At 35.0% G+C, this 18264-nt stretch overlaps 1 protein-coding gene across 1 annotated transcript in view; it reads left to right on the forward strand.

Moving 5' to 3' along the window:
- Positions 1 to 17908, forward strand: part of Cmtr1 (Cap methyltransferase 1) — a 97520-nt gene extending 79612 nt beyond the window's left edge. The window contains exons 13-18 of the mRNA XM_081728339.1: positions 325 to 453; positions 8549 to 8762; positions 9817 to 9933; positions 13884 to 13996; positions 16634 to 16742; positions 17531 to 17908. Coding sequence (XP_081584465.1) covers positions 325 to 453; positions 8549 to 8762; positions 9817 to 9933; positions 13884 to 13996; positions 16634 to 16742; positions 17531 to 17675 — 827 coding nt within the window. The 3' untranslated portion in view covers positions 17676 to 17908. The remainder of the gene's footprint in view (positions 1 to 324; positions 454 to 8548; positions 8763 to 9816; positions 9934 to 13883; positions 13997 to 16633; positions 16743 to 17530) is intronic.
- The last annotated feature ends 356 nt before the right edge of the window (positions 17909 to 18264 follow it).

Raw genomic sequence — 18264 nt, forward strand, 5'->3', positions numbered from 1 at the left:
CAGAACGCAGGCTATAGTTTCCCTAAAAATAAAAAGGTAAAGTATTATATTAACATAAGAACAAATATTATAAGAACATTGATCGTAACTGTAGAATTTCAAATGGAAAACAGAATTTTGTAAGCTGTTCAGTATTGAGAGTCTTGTTTCTATGTAAACAGCTTCCGGCCAAAGCGTATATAACCCATATTTCAACTTTATCATATAAGGGCTGTTCATTAATAATAAGTAAGGTATAGTAAAAAAAAAATAAATAAATAAATAAAAAAATAAAAAAAAATAAATAAATAAATAAAAAAATATGATTGAACTGTTCATTTTCAGGTTGGACGTCCGAATCAGGACAAGTACTGACTCATTCTAATCTGAAAAATTGCTTGAAAAATGTATATGACTGGAGTTGTGTAGTTATAGGCAGCACACGAAAGGAAAATGCATGCACGTTCATCTTAGGTAAGTTGCATATTCTCTGTAGTAGATAAATTAGCATAAAAATACCATTGCCAAAGATCACTATTTCCTGATTTATTTTATTTTTTCTTTTCTTGTTTAGTATGTACACTAGTTAATCATTTGCTACTTTTTCATTCTTTGGTAAGACTGATGTGCTTTGAAGAATACTTATTTATTCTACTCTTTCTTGCTAAATTTCTTAATGATTTTGGCGTAGATTGTCGCTGAGGAACATCTTAAAATTCAAGTTTATGTGCTTTCATAGTGCATGTGAGTACATTTTTTTTTTTCGTTTGAAAATTGCTAAACAAAGAAACATCTCTGTCGAGTATAGTAGCGTTCCTTTGTTTCGGAATGATTTAACGGCACTGACTATTAACAAGTTTTCTTATCTTCATAGTTGTACAGAAAAATATTACTGTCCTTTTACCACACACATACGCAGTGCTCCATGTTGTTTCCTTAATGGTCAAAATATTTTGTTTAGTTATTGTAAGTTGCACGATTAACACTTGCCGAGCAAAGATATTAGAAATAACGCTTCTGACGAACATAGGGTTACTTTTGACCCATCAATATTTTTTTAATTATTTTTTTTTATTTTTTTATTTTTTATTTTTTTTTAAAGGAAAACATAGTATTATTACTAAATTTCCAATTAATTTAAAGCTTGATGTTAGTGATGAGCATATTAGTCTTCAGTGGCGGCGGATCTAGAAGGTAAAAAGTGTGTTTGGAGGAGGGGGGGCGGAACCCAGACTCCTCTTTTTGCTGTCTAATCAGTTCACGAAATATCTCATCTGAAGTTTTCAATACTTTTACTCGGACATTATTACCGCACAGAGAACAGACACGCACAGTTTATTTACATTCTTTGCCTCCAGAAGTGAAACTGGAATAAAATGTTTGATATTTACTCTAACAGGCAGTGTTACCAGTTCGTGAAAGGAAATTTCCCGTCCGTAGACACGACATTTTCCAATATGATTCAATGTTTCCCGCAAATAAATAATGCACACAAACACACCTAGATATAAATATATATCCAAAAGTTTTACCATACGTTTACATTGGTACATATTTTGAAGAAAATTACCTCGTATCCTCCATATTTAGAAGGAAATACCCCGCATTCCTGCCACTGATATGAATTTTCCGCTTAGTGGGAAATTTTTGGCCACCTGGCAACACTGCTAACATGGATCATGCTAAGGGAATGAGCAAAAAGTAGAAATGATCATGCAGAGTGAGAAAATGTTAATAAATCAGACAGTGTGAGGTAGACGAGACAAATAAAATATCCTTCACGTAAACGGCACACACTGGATCATTCGAGACCCAGACGAATAAAGCTTGCTGTGGTTGACAAATAAAGCATGCTAGAGTAATAGAAATGCTACTGCATGGTACGTAGGTTAAAAGAAGCATACCTAGGCCGATGACCGAAAAAAGGAAGAAAAATAGGAAAAAAAAGTTCAAATAAAACATGGGACCGTTCTAAATGACCCGTTCGCCATTGGGCGAGTGCTAATTTTCAACCCGTGAGATGACAGAATTGTTCTGTTTTGGTTATTTGAAGGATAGAATAGGATTATTCTAAAGTGCAATATATCCATGGAATACCCGAATAATGTTCGGTACTCTTTTCAAGTTATAACAAAATATGAAACCATAAGTAGAAATCTGTTACGTGTACCTTTACAGAAGACGCTTATTCTATATATAAAAAATGAATTTGTGTTTGTGTGTATGTTTGCCCGGTGTATAAATCTATACCGTTCTCTTAGCATACTTCAAATTGATTTTATGGACGAGACCATAGTTTGGAAGAGTTCATAGGGTATATAGAACTTTCTGGTTCGTATTCTAAGGAGGAGGAGGGACATTAAAAAGGTAGAGGTGGTTAAGAATTTATGTAAAAAAAAAATTTAAAAAATAGAATTTCTTACGTTAAGATGAAATTCGGTATGTAAGCTCATTTCTAAAAACAAGTTGACATACACATATGACTTATAACCTGGAAAAATATTGTGAGGGTATGACATCCCTAGGGGTGGGTAGGGGTATGACCTGTGGAAATAATAGAAAATTACCGATATTAGTGTCGAGTTCATAGTTTTCGGGGTAGCTGAGTTGATAGTTTCAATGACATTTATAAGACTATTTTTAGTCAAGAACGTGCATGGCAACGCCAAGACTGTGCTCGTAATTATTTATTTTACTCAGTTCTTTATTTTTGACAGCCCTTGCTTGTCGTTACTTATTCTACTCGGTTCTTTAATTTTTGAAACGGAAACGCCGAAAGCGTTGCTTTATGTTATTTATTCTACTCACCTCTTATCTTTCGGCAGTACTCGTCGCTATTTATTCCACGCACCTCTTATCTTTCGGCGCTACTCGTCATTGTTTATTCTACTCACCTCATATCTTTGGGCACTACTCGTCGTTATTTATTCTACTTACCTCTTGTCTTTCGGCGCTACTCGTCGTTATTTATTCTACTTACCTCTTACCTTTCGGCGCCGCTCGTCGTTATTTATTCTACTCACCTCTTATCTTTCGGCGCTACTCGTCATTATTTATTCTACTCACCTCTTATCTTTCGGTGCTACTCGTCGTTATTTATTCTACTCAGTTGTTTATTTTCAAATATCGTGCATAAACATTGTTCTTCCTATACAGTGCCGGGTATTTCAGCTAGTATTTGATATTTGAAAAATCTCCTACGTATACAGGAATAATATAACAAACTACCAAATATATATTGTAATATCCCACATGGTATTGTATACGAACAATATTTTACACTTGTGTTCACAAACACCATCTCATGGTTTTTACGTCAGGATACTACGCACCACGTGGATTTGCTACAACCAGCAGATGACTAATCTCTGGATCCTCCTACGAAGCACACGATGACATCGGAGCAACAGCGCCACCGCCGCCAGGACGCCTATATAATGGGACGCAGCTGCCGGCAGTTCAACATCAGTTCATTGGTATCCCTCCTACTGTTTGCCACGGAACATTATGAGTAACCTAACCCTAAGCCTCTAGTCTGCCACGGAACTCTTGGCTATTCCTTTCCTTCTGGCTTAGCCTGCTACGAGGCTCTGTGATTACTTCTCCTCACTGCTTACCACGGAGCATTGGGGATTCCTTCGTCACGCTGCTTAGCCTGGCACGGGGCTCGCATTAGACATAGCAACCTTTCGGATATTTTAAAATTATGATCCGCTGTACCTTTTCAATTTTATGGTAAGGCCATGATCTTAAACATAGATGAAACTTAGTAATAAAATGTTGAAAGCTAAAATGATAAATTATGTGCATTTTAATAAAACTTTTCTGCAAGTTAGTTACGTTAATTGTAGCGTGTCGTTGCCGATTCCTTTCATTCTCGCTGTTATTTATTTGTTTACTTAAAACCTACTATCAAATGATAATTCCATTAAGTGAAGACCAAAATAATACAGGGTAGTATCGTAGTCAACTGAGGCCGCGTTTTGATTTGGCACTCTTAGACTTCGGTTTGATTTTTAATATATATCTAGTCACCGTTTCCTTTGTCAAAAATCATTGGATATGAACTAAACAAGTATATATAAAAGTTACAATCTAAACCTACAGCTGTTATATTTCAGAACAGTAAGAGATCATTTCTAACAACCAATAACATTCTCTCTCATTTTTACAGCTCTAAATTTTTAATTAGTTACAGACCTGCGTTCTTCTTTTTTTTCACGTTCATTTCTATCTTAGCTAATACTTCGTTTCACTGTTACGTGTAGTTAAGTCAAATCCATTAATGCCTTTTTCTCTCTTACTTTCTTATTATGCTTGTTTTCATTTCATTATAATAGGTAAAATATATAACAAGCGAAATTGTGTGAACCTAATTAAAAGTTGAGGTCTGTACTTCATAAAAATAAAAGTATTGTTTGAAGTGACCTTTCGTTTTTTGAATTATGTAAGCTGTAGCCTTACGTTGTACTTTCATAACGTTTTGGTGAAGACAGCGATATTGCTGAAACTGTAAATCAGATTAGTAACAATAAGCGTTTGCTTTTGTCAGATTTAAGTTATATGCAGTTCCAAAGCTAGAATAATCAGTTATCATAATTCAGTTGAATTAATCATCCTTCACGTGTAACCTTGTGAACATAATCATGAAACTTGAAATATTTCAATTCATTACAAATATAATCATATAGAAGGTAACTGTCGTATTTGAAATGCTAAGTTGATCGGGCTTAGCAGTAACACGCAAGTGTTAACGCATATTTTAATTTTCTAGGTAAATCCACCGAAGAAATCACTTGCAGTCGTATCTGAAGGACCGTCTATCTTAGAAATCTCGACGTTCAAAAATAACCGTTCATAAGTAGAATAACAATACTTCGCCATTTGCTCGGGAATGGACGCACAAATTGTTTCATGAATTTACCTGTTTTCGTAGCTATTGGCGGTACATTAAGTGGAGTAAGGAATTCGGACGCTTGCTCCGTCAATATACCGTTCTTTAATCTTTTTCAATTAACATTGAACATTGTAAGTGAGAATTTTCTCTGCTTTATTCAAACCTAAATAATGGCTGCGTAATACATAACGACTTAAAAGCACATTTACAAAAATAATTTTGATGAATAGAACTAATATGCCTAGAAATTTTGCTCTGCTCTAGGTGCAGAAAACAATGTAACACGTTTTTCCACCTTATGAGATATTAACAATTCATTTAATGGAACGAAGAATATTAACAATTCATTTAATGGAACGAAGAATTCAGGTAATTGCCCCGTCTAATGTAACTTTCCAAAAATATGTAGATCGAGAAATCATATTTACAGTAATAAATTTTAACATTGAACCATTCACAATGTTCCGGAGTTGGTTTCTGAATTTTATCAATGTGTTAAGTAAAGTTACCGACACGTGAAAGTCACAGTGCACAAAATTGATTTAGTCGCAGTACGGCGCAAATTGTATTTTCTTGTGAAACAGTGTTGAACTCACTGATAGGTGTGACAGCAAAGATATATTGCAATGTTATGTATGTTGGAAAGTTCTGAAGAAGTTTGGTCTACCAACAAAGACATCTTTATATATTTACCCTATCTGTCCGTGTGTCCGTCCGTTCGGGAGGCAAAACTCTTAAGAAGTACTCGATGTATCATTTTCAGTTTTGACCAAGATGCAGGGGGTCACAAGTAGGAATCGAGTTTGTTGATGTAGGTGATAATCAGACCGGAAATGGTAGAAATTAGGGATTGCCAATTCCGGAAATTTTACTTTCCGGAATCCGAAAAGTAAAATCGAAAAATTCCGGATTTCGGGAAAAATCCGGAATTTAGAAAATTCCGCAGTTTTTCCGGAATCGGAATCTTCTAAATTCCGGATTTTTCCGATTTCCGGATTTATTCGGATTTTCGAAATCCGGAAAGTGAAATTTCTGATTCCGGAAAATTGTGGCCTTCCCTAGTAGAAATCAACAATTTCTAGTTTCAAGCGTTGATCACTATAGAGCAAAAATGGTAATAGATAGCGAAAAGCTGTTTTCTAATCAATTAAGCATTCTAAGATTATTCCATCTCTATTCTAAATTCTCTAATAAAACCGGAAGTGGTAGAAGTCTACTACCACTTCCAGTTTCAATATTAAGAAAGTATAACATCATACAAACTAAACTCCTTCACTTGGTGTAAACGTGACGTTGCTCAGTGTTCCAATTTAATATTATACTGAAAGACGTAATCGATGGAAAAAAGTCACGTCGAGAAACTTTCCTTTCGGTGACTTCAATCACAGTACCTAGTTTCCTGACGATCGCTTACAAGTAATTTTGGGACTAAGAGCGCAGAAGTGAACCATAGAGAACATCGCTTGCTCAACTCAATTAATATGGTAGGTGCTGGTGATAAAGATTATCCGAGAAGAAGAAACTTTTCAATGAGATGTAATCTTAACTCAAGAAAACTCTGACTCTATCGATAAAAACTTTATATTTTTTGTTTATATACAACCTCTGACAATAAAGTTGGGTGAATGAGGTCGCTGTGCTTGACCTGGCAACACTAGCGCAACGAAACACTGCACACGAGTAGTGACAGGTGCCGTCATTGTGGACCCACTGTTGTTCATTTGTGAGTCAACTGTGGTCTATGTGAGACGCGTTATACCAAGTGAGTGTTAGTGTGTCCGGTTCCAAACTGAACAGTAAAATGAACGAACAAAGGATCAATTTGACGTTTTGTTTTAAGCTTGGCAGGACACCGAAAGATACCTATGATATGCCCTTACAGGTTTCATAAAACATCAAGCAATGTCCTTGAAGTGTGTTTACGAGTGGTTCGGCCGTTTCCGAGAAGGGCGGGATAGTGTTTCTGATAACCCCCGTAGCAGAAGGCCGTCAAGCTCTCGCACAGACGAAAACATTGAAAAGGTGGAGACATTAATCACGAACGATCGCCGATTAACTGTGTGAATAATTGCTGATGAATTGAATATTAGCCGTGAATCTGTGAGACTTACCCTCACCAACGACTGAGGGAAAAGGAAAACATGTAGTTGACTGGTGCCACATTACTTGACTGATGACCAGAAGCACGCACGTGTTCTTGCCTTACAGGATTCTATGGATGAAAGTCCAAATTTCTTGAAATGTATTGTTGCTGAGGATGAATCCTAGTGTGTGATGTACGATCCGGAAACAAAACGCCACAACAAGGAATGACGTTCTCCTGCATCACTTCGTCGGGAAAAGGTCAAAGCACAAAAATCACGCATCAAAACGATGCTAATCATCCTTTTTGACAGTAATGGCATAATCCAGAAGGAATTTCTACCTGAGGGAAAAACATTGAATGCTGCTGCATACGTTGAAATTTTCAGATGTTTCATGAAACGTGTGCGAAGGGTATGACCCCAGTACTCAGAACAAGATTCATGGTTTCTGGTTCACGACAATGCTCGCCCTCACAACCAATATCATTAGACGATTCCTGGCCCGAAAAGGATGTGCAAATTGACCATTCACCATACTCGCCAGATCTGAATCCTCCCGACTTCTTGTTCCCACGCCTCAAACGCGTTGAAAGGAAAGAGATTTGACGATATTCCAGACATCTAACGAAACATGACGAGGTTCCTGAGCACAATCCCGAAAGAAGATTTCTCGAAAAGTTTCCAGGACATGCACAGCCGTGCTCAGCGTTGAATAGCTGCGGGAGGGAACTACTTCGAAGGTCAGTAAGGTAAGTTTCATTCATATTGTAACTACTTTCTATTTACGGAATCATTCACCGATCTTTATTGTCAGAGGTTGTACATAAAATACCTAAGAAAATTGAAAAACTTGTATTATCACCAACTTCGTCATATCTCCATAAATTCCACTACTTAAAAATCTTCTGTCTATTAATAAAAGTTGGCGCATAAAATCTAATTTCTTGCACACAATGTAGACCGCTTTTCAATTGTTTATTACTCCAAGATATAACCTACGCAGGCGTGTTAGTGCCTACTACAAATGTTTCTAAATATTTTCTCTTCCGTTACAATGTTAATCTTTCATGTTTCTTCAGATAGATAGGTGCAACTACTGTATTAGTAATGGGTGAATATACTACCCAGGCTTCAAGAAAATGAAACGCATCAATCCCATAACATATTTTACAATTTTCCATGTTTAAGAAAAGGGAATCCATTAAAAGGAAGAAATCTACGTGTGGTTAACCGAGCAGAGCACTGGCAAAGTTGCCAGACAGCAGAGATTTTTTTTAAGTCTTTTTTTTTTTTTTTCTCCTTGGATACAAGGTAGGGTACTTTTATTACCAATATGAAAAATATATTTTGTAGCTACCATTACCAAGTAGGCTGGTGTATGTTTGTTCGTTGATACATCAGGAAATCTAAATTCGTTAAAATATCGTTAACATTGAATCGTGACAGAAACAGGTCAGAATTGTCAAATGCTGTTCATAAATAACACAGTAATTCAGTTTTGTATTTGTTGAATAATTTATATTGAACAAGACGTGATGGTATATATATATATATATATATATATATATATATATGTTTTCATTTATAGGTTTAGGGCGGAATAGAATTTACCAACTGAAGGATGGAAAGTGGAAGTATCTTAGTATTGGTCTAGAGTTGTCACCGGACACATTATTGTACGGAGAATTTGTACAAGAACTGAGAGGAGAAGGCAAATCTCAAAAGAAAACATCTGCTCTTCATATCATTGACGCTCTTTATCTAGGTGGAATAGACATTCGGCAACACCATCTGAAAGCAAGGTAATGTAATTTGAGGAATAATTACAAAATAAGGTACAAATTGACATAAATCAGAAATAATTAAATATATGTTATATGTTTTTCTCATTGTAGATCACCAGTTAAATTTGAAAAAAACATCTCGATCCGAACATGAAATGTAGTCTTTGCATTATTTTATTGTTTCTCCTAGAAGTGCTTCATTTTATTGTTTCAACTAGAAGTGCTTCTGCATTATTTTTATCGTATCTGGTAGAAGTGCTTTACTGTGATTTTAGCGCCAATAATTTTACAACTAAAATAATTTCTTCATTTTAGTAAAACAGTGCATCTTTTACTGTATGAACTTCACAATATATCCTGTTGCGCTGCATTGTGCTAGTGGATGCGTATATTTTTCTGCAGGGATGAGTAATCTATATATTGAGTAGTTCAGTCATCCATTTCCAAAGAGGACTATATATGAACCAAAAAAATGTGGCAGACGACGAAAAACAGTAGGAGCTTTTTATTGTTATTCTCGAACAAATTGAGAGAAGTTTAAATTAACGTATTTAATATATATAACAACCGTACATTATATACAGGCGCGGATCCAAGGGGGAACTATAGGGGCTATAGCCCCCATATATATATGACAATAGATAAGACATTCAGTTATTTATTTATTTTAAGAAGTTTTGGAAACAAAATGAAATTTCGTTTTCCAGCATCAAAGAAATTATTGACTATTAGAGTCAAGAGAAGAAAATTGTGCTGATTTTTTTTGTATTTTTCTACTATTGTTTAATAGCTTCTGGTTCTACGGTTGACTAATGAAAATTTTAAAAGTGAAATTAAGTAATAATTAAGTGATAAGCCGGGTAGAAATCGAATAATTCCACACCCATGACATTGGCCTGTATTGAGACACGCAGTTCCCGGGGAAACTGTAGATTGGATACATAACGTTGATCTAACAGTAGTTAGGAAAATACAATCTCCATAAAAATTCTTTAGGAATATAAAAAAGCAGACAATTAATTTTTGGTTAATACTTTGTGTGTTTAAAAATGTGATTTCATTTTCATTGTAGGCATGACATGTGTATCAAATTTGCCAAAGCTTTGAACAAGCCAAGTCGCCCCGACTTTGTACCCATTCGCGTTAAAGAGCTGTTCAGATGTGAGGACTGTGAACAAATATTCCAAAGGTTAGTAAAAAAAATAATTTAGGTAGAGTAGTGGCAATATTTTTAAAATAAAATATATTAAGACTATGACGATACTGTATGATGGTAATTTATTTATTTTAAAGCAGCGATTCTTACGACGTTTGAAGTGAGGACCACTTTTATTAGTTGGAATGTTCTATAGACCCCCGTACTCTTGTCCCGTAAACATAAATTTTTTGTGCATATATTCATACTAATATACAGCGTGTTCATAAAAATATGTTCATACTTTAAAGTAGTATTACGTCGCTTTGGATAATCGTTAAATGAAATTGGTCACACTTGAAAGGAAAGCTCAAATATTTTTGTTCATGTCAACAGTGGACAACAATGTCCATAATGGGCGGGATAAAACACAAACCACCTTATGCAGAGTCGTTTTGACGTATGATTAGCCGCATACTAAAGGCTAGATACTGTAGGAAACATATGTTAGTCGAACTCTTTAGTATGGCACTAATCACGCATCAAAACGACTCTGCATAAGGCCCAGAAAGTCAAGTTTATGGCCCATTTTTCTTTTAAGAGGCCACTGTCACAGGTCCAACTTATCTTGACATGCTCACTAATTGATTATTTCCACAGTTGGAAGAAGAAGGCAGTTACTTTATTTTTCAACAAGATGGAGCACTTCCTCACTTGCATTTACATGTTAGGGAACTACTGATTGAACGGCTTCCAGGGAGATGGATTGGACGTGCCGGTAATGATGATGTCTTCGAGAAGTGGCCGCCGAGGTCGCCTGACTTTACAGGCTGTGACTTAAGTAAAGGATTATGTATATGTACTCTCATTGCCTCAAAACCTGCAAGAAGTGCAAGTTCGTATCAATGCTGCCATCCAGTCCATTTCATCAGATATGTTGCAGTGTGTGTGGCGTGAATGGGAATATCGTCTTGATGTCTGCATCGCCAGTCGTGGGTCCTACACTCAATATCTGTATAGTAAAAAAAATATTTGAGTTTTGGTTGCAAATGTGACCATTTGCATTTAAATATGATTATCCAAAGCGACGTAATACCATTTTATAGTATGATAGTATTTTTATGGACACGCTGTGCTCTACTGGTATTAACAAATTTAGTATTTTTAAAATAGTATTAAATAAAGTTATCTTAATTTTATATTGGTCTAGTGACACAAAAGAGAAGAAACGTCCAATCTGTTGCATTAATACATGTTGAAGTCTCTTGTTTGCTGTATGACGTTTTGCCTTCAAGCGAACACAGAATGATTGAATAGTCACGAAATTTTGTTTACCGTCATCGTGAAGAGAAAGAGTGGGAAAAATGTATATGGGATTCATTTTATTTTACAAAGGCAACAAAACATTTATCTGCTCCTTGGCGTTTCGCACTTTAAACCCATGTTTTCGACCCATGGTGCGTGAGGTTCCTGGTTCGATTCCAGTTCGCGTCAACAGAGCTTTGTGGTGGACAAACACCACATGCGTAGGTTTCTCGTTTCCTCCCACTTCCTTCGCTCCATCATTTCCTTCATTACCATAATCTCTGTCTCTGTTAACCTCAGTACATCATGGGATGTTAAACCCGTAAATAAAAAATCATTCTCTTTTGATCAAAAGGATAAAATTGTGGCGGGAGGCGTAAGCAGACATACTGTGATTTTAGAAGACAAAGACTATCAAGTGAAGTAGTTTTTTGGGGGGTCGGCAAATTTGGGAGGATTGCGCCCAAGCGCTTAGGGGGGAAGTGGGTACTACTGGGATAAAATGTAAATATTTTCATGTGTAAATTTATTATAACAAGTAATAAGACATTTGTAAACTATTACGTATGAATTATTGTGCTCTCTATCGCAAAACATTAAGGTTAGTATCGAAACCAAGATTGCTCTCAGCAAACACTGTTATGCTTCGAAGAGCCATTTGCGTACAGACCTCACACGTAAAAGCAGCATGTTTTTCGATAGAGTTAAATCACGTGAACAGGATCGGAAATATTTTCCCTCTCTTCTCTAACTTGCAAGATAAAACTCTTTACTGTACATATCAGTTTAAGTAATTGAAGGTTACAGGGAACAGTGAAAGACGCTTGCGTATATGATATCCAATGTTTCTTTCAAATTCTGTGTATGATACGCAATTCACTTGAATTTTATTTTTCTGTTCTTTTTCTTAGACTAATGTTCGATGTAATAGCACCACAAGAATATATCTCGAAGACCGCTTATGGTGCGCGGACCATGGTGTGAGAGGCGCTGTTCTAGACCGTATATCTTAAAATGTTCCCACTCCCACTTTTTTAAAAGCGAATATCGTGAAAGATAAGAGATAATTAAAAATTTAGAAAAATGAGCTTCGATAATAGCAACAAAGTGCATTTCATTAAATCAAAAGTTGCTTCCCTAGATGAAATCATGAAATCGTAAAAATATGCAAATAATACAATTAATATTGTAATATCACACATGCTACTGCATACAAACAATACTTTACGCTTTTGTTTGTGAACATCATCACATGGTTTTACGACAGAGTAGTACGCACCACGTGGGTTTACTATAAGAAGCAAACGATGGACAACTGGCTCCTACGACGACAGGACAGCAGCAGCGCCACTGCCGCCAGGACACCTATATAATGGGGTCCGATCTTCACATGTTTTCTTGTCCCCTCTCCATAGACTTGCAGTGGAGTCTGAAGAGCACCTACCCTACCCCAAAGCCTTAGCTTGCAGTGGAGTTAACGACTTTGACTTTATCTCTCTTTGCTGCTTGCAGTGGAGCAGCGGGGGAATCCTGACCACAACCCGGCCTGGGCTTGCAGCGGAGCCTTGACAGGAATCTTAACCACAACCCGGCCTGGGCTTGCAGCGGAGCCTTGACAGGAATCTTAACCCCCTCTACTTGCTGTGGAGTAGAGCGTGTCCTACAACCCTTCAGGTAGCTCGCTATTGAGGACTCCTTCCTGAGGTGGTCTGGTTGAGGAACACCTGTATTTACTGAGAACCTTGTATTAGAGTATTGTATATTTGTATTTGTAAATACTATTGTAACCTATTTTGAGGATTTGTAAATAAACATTAGCAAAAATCCACTTTGAAACACACACACCACAAAATAGTTAATAAGAAGCACACCACAAATATACATAAATTGAATAGATGAGTAGAAGGCAGTACTTGTCCGAAGTTAGCCATTATATTTACTGCCAAAAATAATAATTGAACGCATAAAAATAGGCATTCTTATGTATTGATATAGAAGTTTTCAATCTACTAGGTAATTTAAAATTTAACTTTGTGTGTAGTAAACCATAATATAATTTTCTTATTAAATTATTTATGAAGTGCCATTTTGCACTTCTACTATTCTTTCACTCACTGATTTAATTACATACTAATGTTTCTCAGAAAATTATTAGAACATTTTCGTACTGACAATTCGATTGTAACAACTGCACGTGTGTGTTTTACAACAATATGAACTTGAACGTGATTTGTGTTATGCTTTTATTCACATTGAAGCCCTGCGTTAATTTTTAGTTTCGAAAGCAATAATCAGTTTTGCATTATTGCGCTTATCCTTACGTTTACTAATTTATTTCATGTATTCTGTAACAAACTGTCTTGAGAATGTTTTTCCCCTCTTCCTGTCTTACATGGGCTCAGTTGGTTGTTTACATGTGGTAAGAAAAGCCCTAAGTTAAAAAATAAAGACCTTAAATCCTTTTGGGACCATTGACAGTAACGCCACGTAATAGTGCATTACCGTATTCATAAATCGGTATGTAGTGATTCGTGTTGATGGCGGTATAAATGGCTTAGTTGTTTTCATAGTGTTGATATTGCGTGCATTAAATTATCGTTGTCCTCTTCTACCTATTGAATAATTTGTGGTTTTCTGTTTGGCTTAATTTAATATTGGAAAATATTACGTATTAATATTATGCTGTGTTTTGATTTTAGGTTAGACTTGCGTATATCAAAAAAAGGTGGGCAGCCACTGTTAGCGTATTGTTTGGAAGATGATGAAAGATTTTTCATTCCTGGAGGTGTCCTGTTTTTTAATATGACAAAAGGTGCGTATTAAAGTTTCAGTATATTTTGCATCAGTTAGGGAGTTAGCACATAGCTAGAGACGAAACTTTTTCGCAATAATTGATATTTTGTAGCATTAATTATCACAATTTTCGCATTTATGTCGCATTATTTTATTTTTTAATGTAGCACTTTTTTTAAATATGGAACTTGTAAACAGTATGTTTTTGGCAGTAAGGTGTATATCTAATACAAAAATGAGGATATACCATGGATTAGGTACACCTTCTAACTAATGTATTCACTGAAATATAGAAATTAATGCAAAAATTTAAACACTTCCTCTAACGTCATCCTTAGTTAAAGGACAGTATGCAGCAAGACATTACCAATTCTTCTTTTAAGTTTGTTCTCCTGTCAGTAACAATCATATACTTGGAAAAGAACATCTCTTCATCAACACTTGAGACTGGCAACATATTAAACGTAACGAGCTGACAGCGAAAGACCTGTTGTTAACTTTTAAACTGTTTAACAATGATAAATTGTCAACTTCCTTATTCTCACTGTTGAGAACTCAATTATCTTACTTTTAAATTCACAGTAAGCAGCCAATATATCATGAATATTTTCACAGCAAAACACAGTCAGGGATTTGAACAACAGTTCAGTTTTGTTGATGTCTACATCTTTATGAAGTGAAACAGTTTCTGGATCAAATAACTCGCAGAGTTTTTTTCATAAATGCAACATTTTTAAGTTAAATAATATTGGAAATGCTCTTTTTAATTATTAGCAATAATTAACAAGAATTCCACTTTTTCATTTTCATTCCCATTTATCGTAAGTAATACCGAATTCGCAAAAATTCGCGATAATATAAACGTGATTTCTGGGTCTGAAATGAAAAGTTTGAGGTTTCCTGAAACATATACGCACTTTTTTAACGTTTCGCACATATTGCATTAATGAAAAAATTTCGTCTTTACACATAGTATATGGTGCACTATTAATGACTATGATATTGCTTGCACCTAAAAGTAAGGGCTTCAGCGAAGCTGAGTTGGGAGGTATGAAAATTGCATCGTTGAGTAAATGTCTACTGCATTACTTAACTTCGTCAATAGTTGTAGCTTCATGTATTGTTCCTAAAGCATAATGTAGTTAAATTGTGGCATAGCATAGCAACATGTCCGAAACTGTGCTATCAGACTGTTACGCGACAAAATACAAGATCAAGTTTTCACTGTATTGTGGTTTCAAAATCCTTACGTTAGAACTTTGTTATGTACATTTGGGAACACAATATTTATACGAAAAATTTAAGAAGTGTTGTAGTAGAATTTTGTGTGCTTAGATCGTTATTGCATTTTATGTTGAAACAAATGAATAAGTTTGGTTTAAACTTTGGAACGTAAAATATAATTTTCGGAGAGTAGATATGTTTAACAAGCACGAATGTCTGTAGTCATTCTTTATTATGTTCAGAATATGGGTATTTAAGATCAGTTTCATTTTGAAAACATTTTTGTTTTTCGGTATCCTCCACGGATATAGAAACTAAATCATCAGACATGGAAGAGGTAGAAACCGAAAGTGATAGTTTAAAATGTAGAGTTTAAAATGGTTCAGTTCTTAGATTATTACATCCGTAATTAAAATAAATAAATAAACTAGGTACTTGTATAGTATCATGATTGAAAACATTTTGCCCGAAAATTCTTCAATAAGTAAAAACTCTAGTGGAGGAAAATAATTATACATTAATAATATGTATAATTAATTTCCCTGCCATTAATAAACTTCAAACAAAATCACTGGCGCTAGAGCTGATGAAAAACTGGAGGCGGCCGATGTGGCAGATTCTCAGCTGTTAAAGCATAATGCTTCCAACTCCCATTTCTTTCTTTCTAGAATCAGAGTTTGTCACCTCTTTATTCACATATCTCGCTAGATGCCCTGTGATGCTGGATCAGTTAAAATCCTCTCTTGCCATTTGGTGCCTTGCGTACCAGAAGTATACGCGCCAATTACAGTAGATGCATGAAAGTACAGTCGGTCAACAATACATTGTTATTATTTTGCATGTACTTACCGAATTACGAAGTATTCCTTTATTGTCTTTTGTTTCTTAATTCGTCTATAATTTTAACGACCTTCATCGAGAACGCCAAGTAAAGTTTTTAACGAGAGAGAAAAGTCTTCTTACGTTCTAAAGTGACTCATTCTTTTTACCTCAGTTTTTCCCAAACTTTTTTTTTTTTTTTTTTTTTTGACTAAACAGCCACAGCATCGCGACACATTTGGTTGATTTTTGTTAATAATAATAATAATAATAATAATAATACAAATAATGTAAGACTATAATTGTGTACAAAATAATGACAATGAAATACTGATCATTTTCGGTCCCAGTGCAGGCGTTGACTTGTATACTTCATGATTTTTAAATTCTGAAATATCACGACACATCATATGGAGCCGTGCGACGTACCGGTTGGGAACCATGGCTCTAGATTATTAATAAAATAATATTATACCTAATAATACAATTATACATTTCTTTTTCCATAATAATAGAGCAACTTTCAATATATTTATGTTTGTGTGCGTTTTTCATATAACTTAATATGAATATTTATAAATATATTATAACTTTTATCTTTCTGTGTTTTCAGAACCTTGGGTTATGGCCATGAGTCGAAAACAAAAATGCAAGTATTGGTTCAACACGAAAACAAATCGTTCCTCATTTCAGTGCCAAAAGGAGTCTATAGCTGATTTCTCGTAAGTTACATAATTTTGAATTCATAATTCAGTACATGTCGTAGAAAGATTTGAGTTGTAGGAAAGGATCCATGAGTTCTAATATAACTGTAAATATGGTAACAGACGTGGAAAATATCTAAAAGAAAGCACCTTACAAATTATAAAGAAGTCGATATATTTCGCTTTGATGAGAAGAAAGATACATTGAAATGAATAGTGTTGTAGATACGTAAATGATCGAGCATCATTTTGTCAAATCGAAGGTTAGCTTATAATTGCATATATCACTTTTAAGTCTATTTATTTTAATGAAAGACCTTTTATTAAGTGCACTTTGTCTCACAACTGACATGTCTTGCACCCACATTAATGTTTGCAAGTGTGATGATGGGTTGGTGCTGGGTTCAAATCTTACCCATAAGAATGCTTATCTTTAGCTGCCGCTGTTCTCATTGGGTTGACTCCGTGTACTAAACTTCGGTTGGGAACGTTTTTTTATTTATTATGAAATGTTTTTTCTTCTTCTTTCTTAGTTCGAATCATTTGTAGGTTGTCAGATTTCTTGTAAATCCATAGAAACGAAACATCGAATGCAGAAAATATTTTTGATAACTTTGATCGTAATTCTTCAATAACAACCGTGTATGAAAATACATGGTAGGACTAAATAAACAATAATAAAGCATCCTATCCAAACCTAGGTTATCTCAAATACCGGATGAATATATTATTAATTGTGCTACTTTGCTTAGTATTGTGTGATTTATCATTTACATTGCATGTAATACTTATTTTGTTTCATGTAGGTTGTGTTACAAGAAAAGGCTGATCTGGTGGTGGGAGGAAGGCATACGAGTGCACGATTCTCACGAGTGTTACGAAGCAGACGAAAGCAAAGTCCACCGAGAAACACTGTTAAGCCATATTCAAAGGCTGACAGGGCAGCCATAATTCCTTGTGTCCTGTAAAGCTGGGAGGATGTATTTATCTGTGATTTCCTCAGATTTTACTGAGGATTTAAATATTATAATCAGTACTGTGTTTTACAGTATAAAAACAGTTTGATGCTACTACAATTGCTAAGAAAAGATTGTTCCTGCATACGTTGAATTGATTTTCTTAGCAAGGGAAAACTTTTGTTGGCTGTTGTAGTGCTTGGATGAAATACACAATTTTAATTAAAATGTATATAAAAATAAATTTCCTGTAACCTCTAGAATAAGATCGAATTATTTTAAATGCTAACCCACATATTGCCGAAAAAACTATTATGTATAGAAGTACTGAGTAAAACCAAAGCGTTGTTAGTTTTCTTTTTGGCATGTTGAGTTACAGATATGAAATAGAATATCACTTGGGAGGTACATATATTTTATTTTATTTAGATCAACGTAATATCAAATGGTGACATAAAATTTGTATTTTAGCTGTATTTTAGTTCAACATTCGTGAAGGAAACCGCACCTAAAAGCAAAGAAGATATTCGTACGTTTTATTACTGTTTCTTGGTAACTAATTCCAGGTGCATTGACTTGTTTTC

This window comes from Thermobia domestica, chromosome 10, assembly GCF_964235325.1.
Source record: "Thermobia domestica chromosome 10, izTheDome1.hap1.1, whole genome shotgun sequence".
Taxonomy (NCBI): Eukaryota; Metazoa; Arthropoda; class Insecta; order Zygentoma; family Lepismatidae; genus Thermobia; species Thermobia domestica.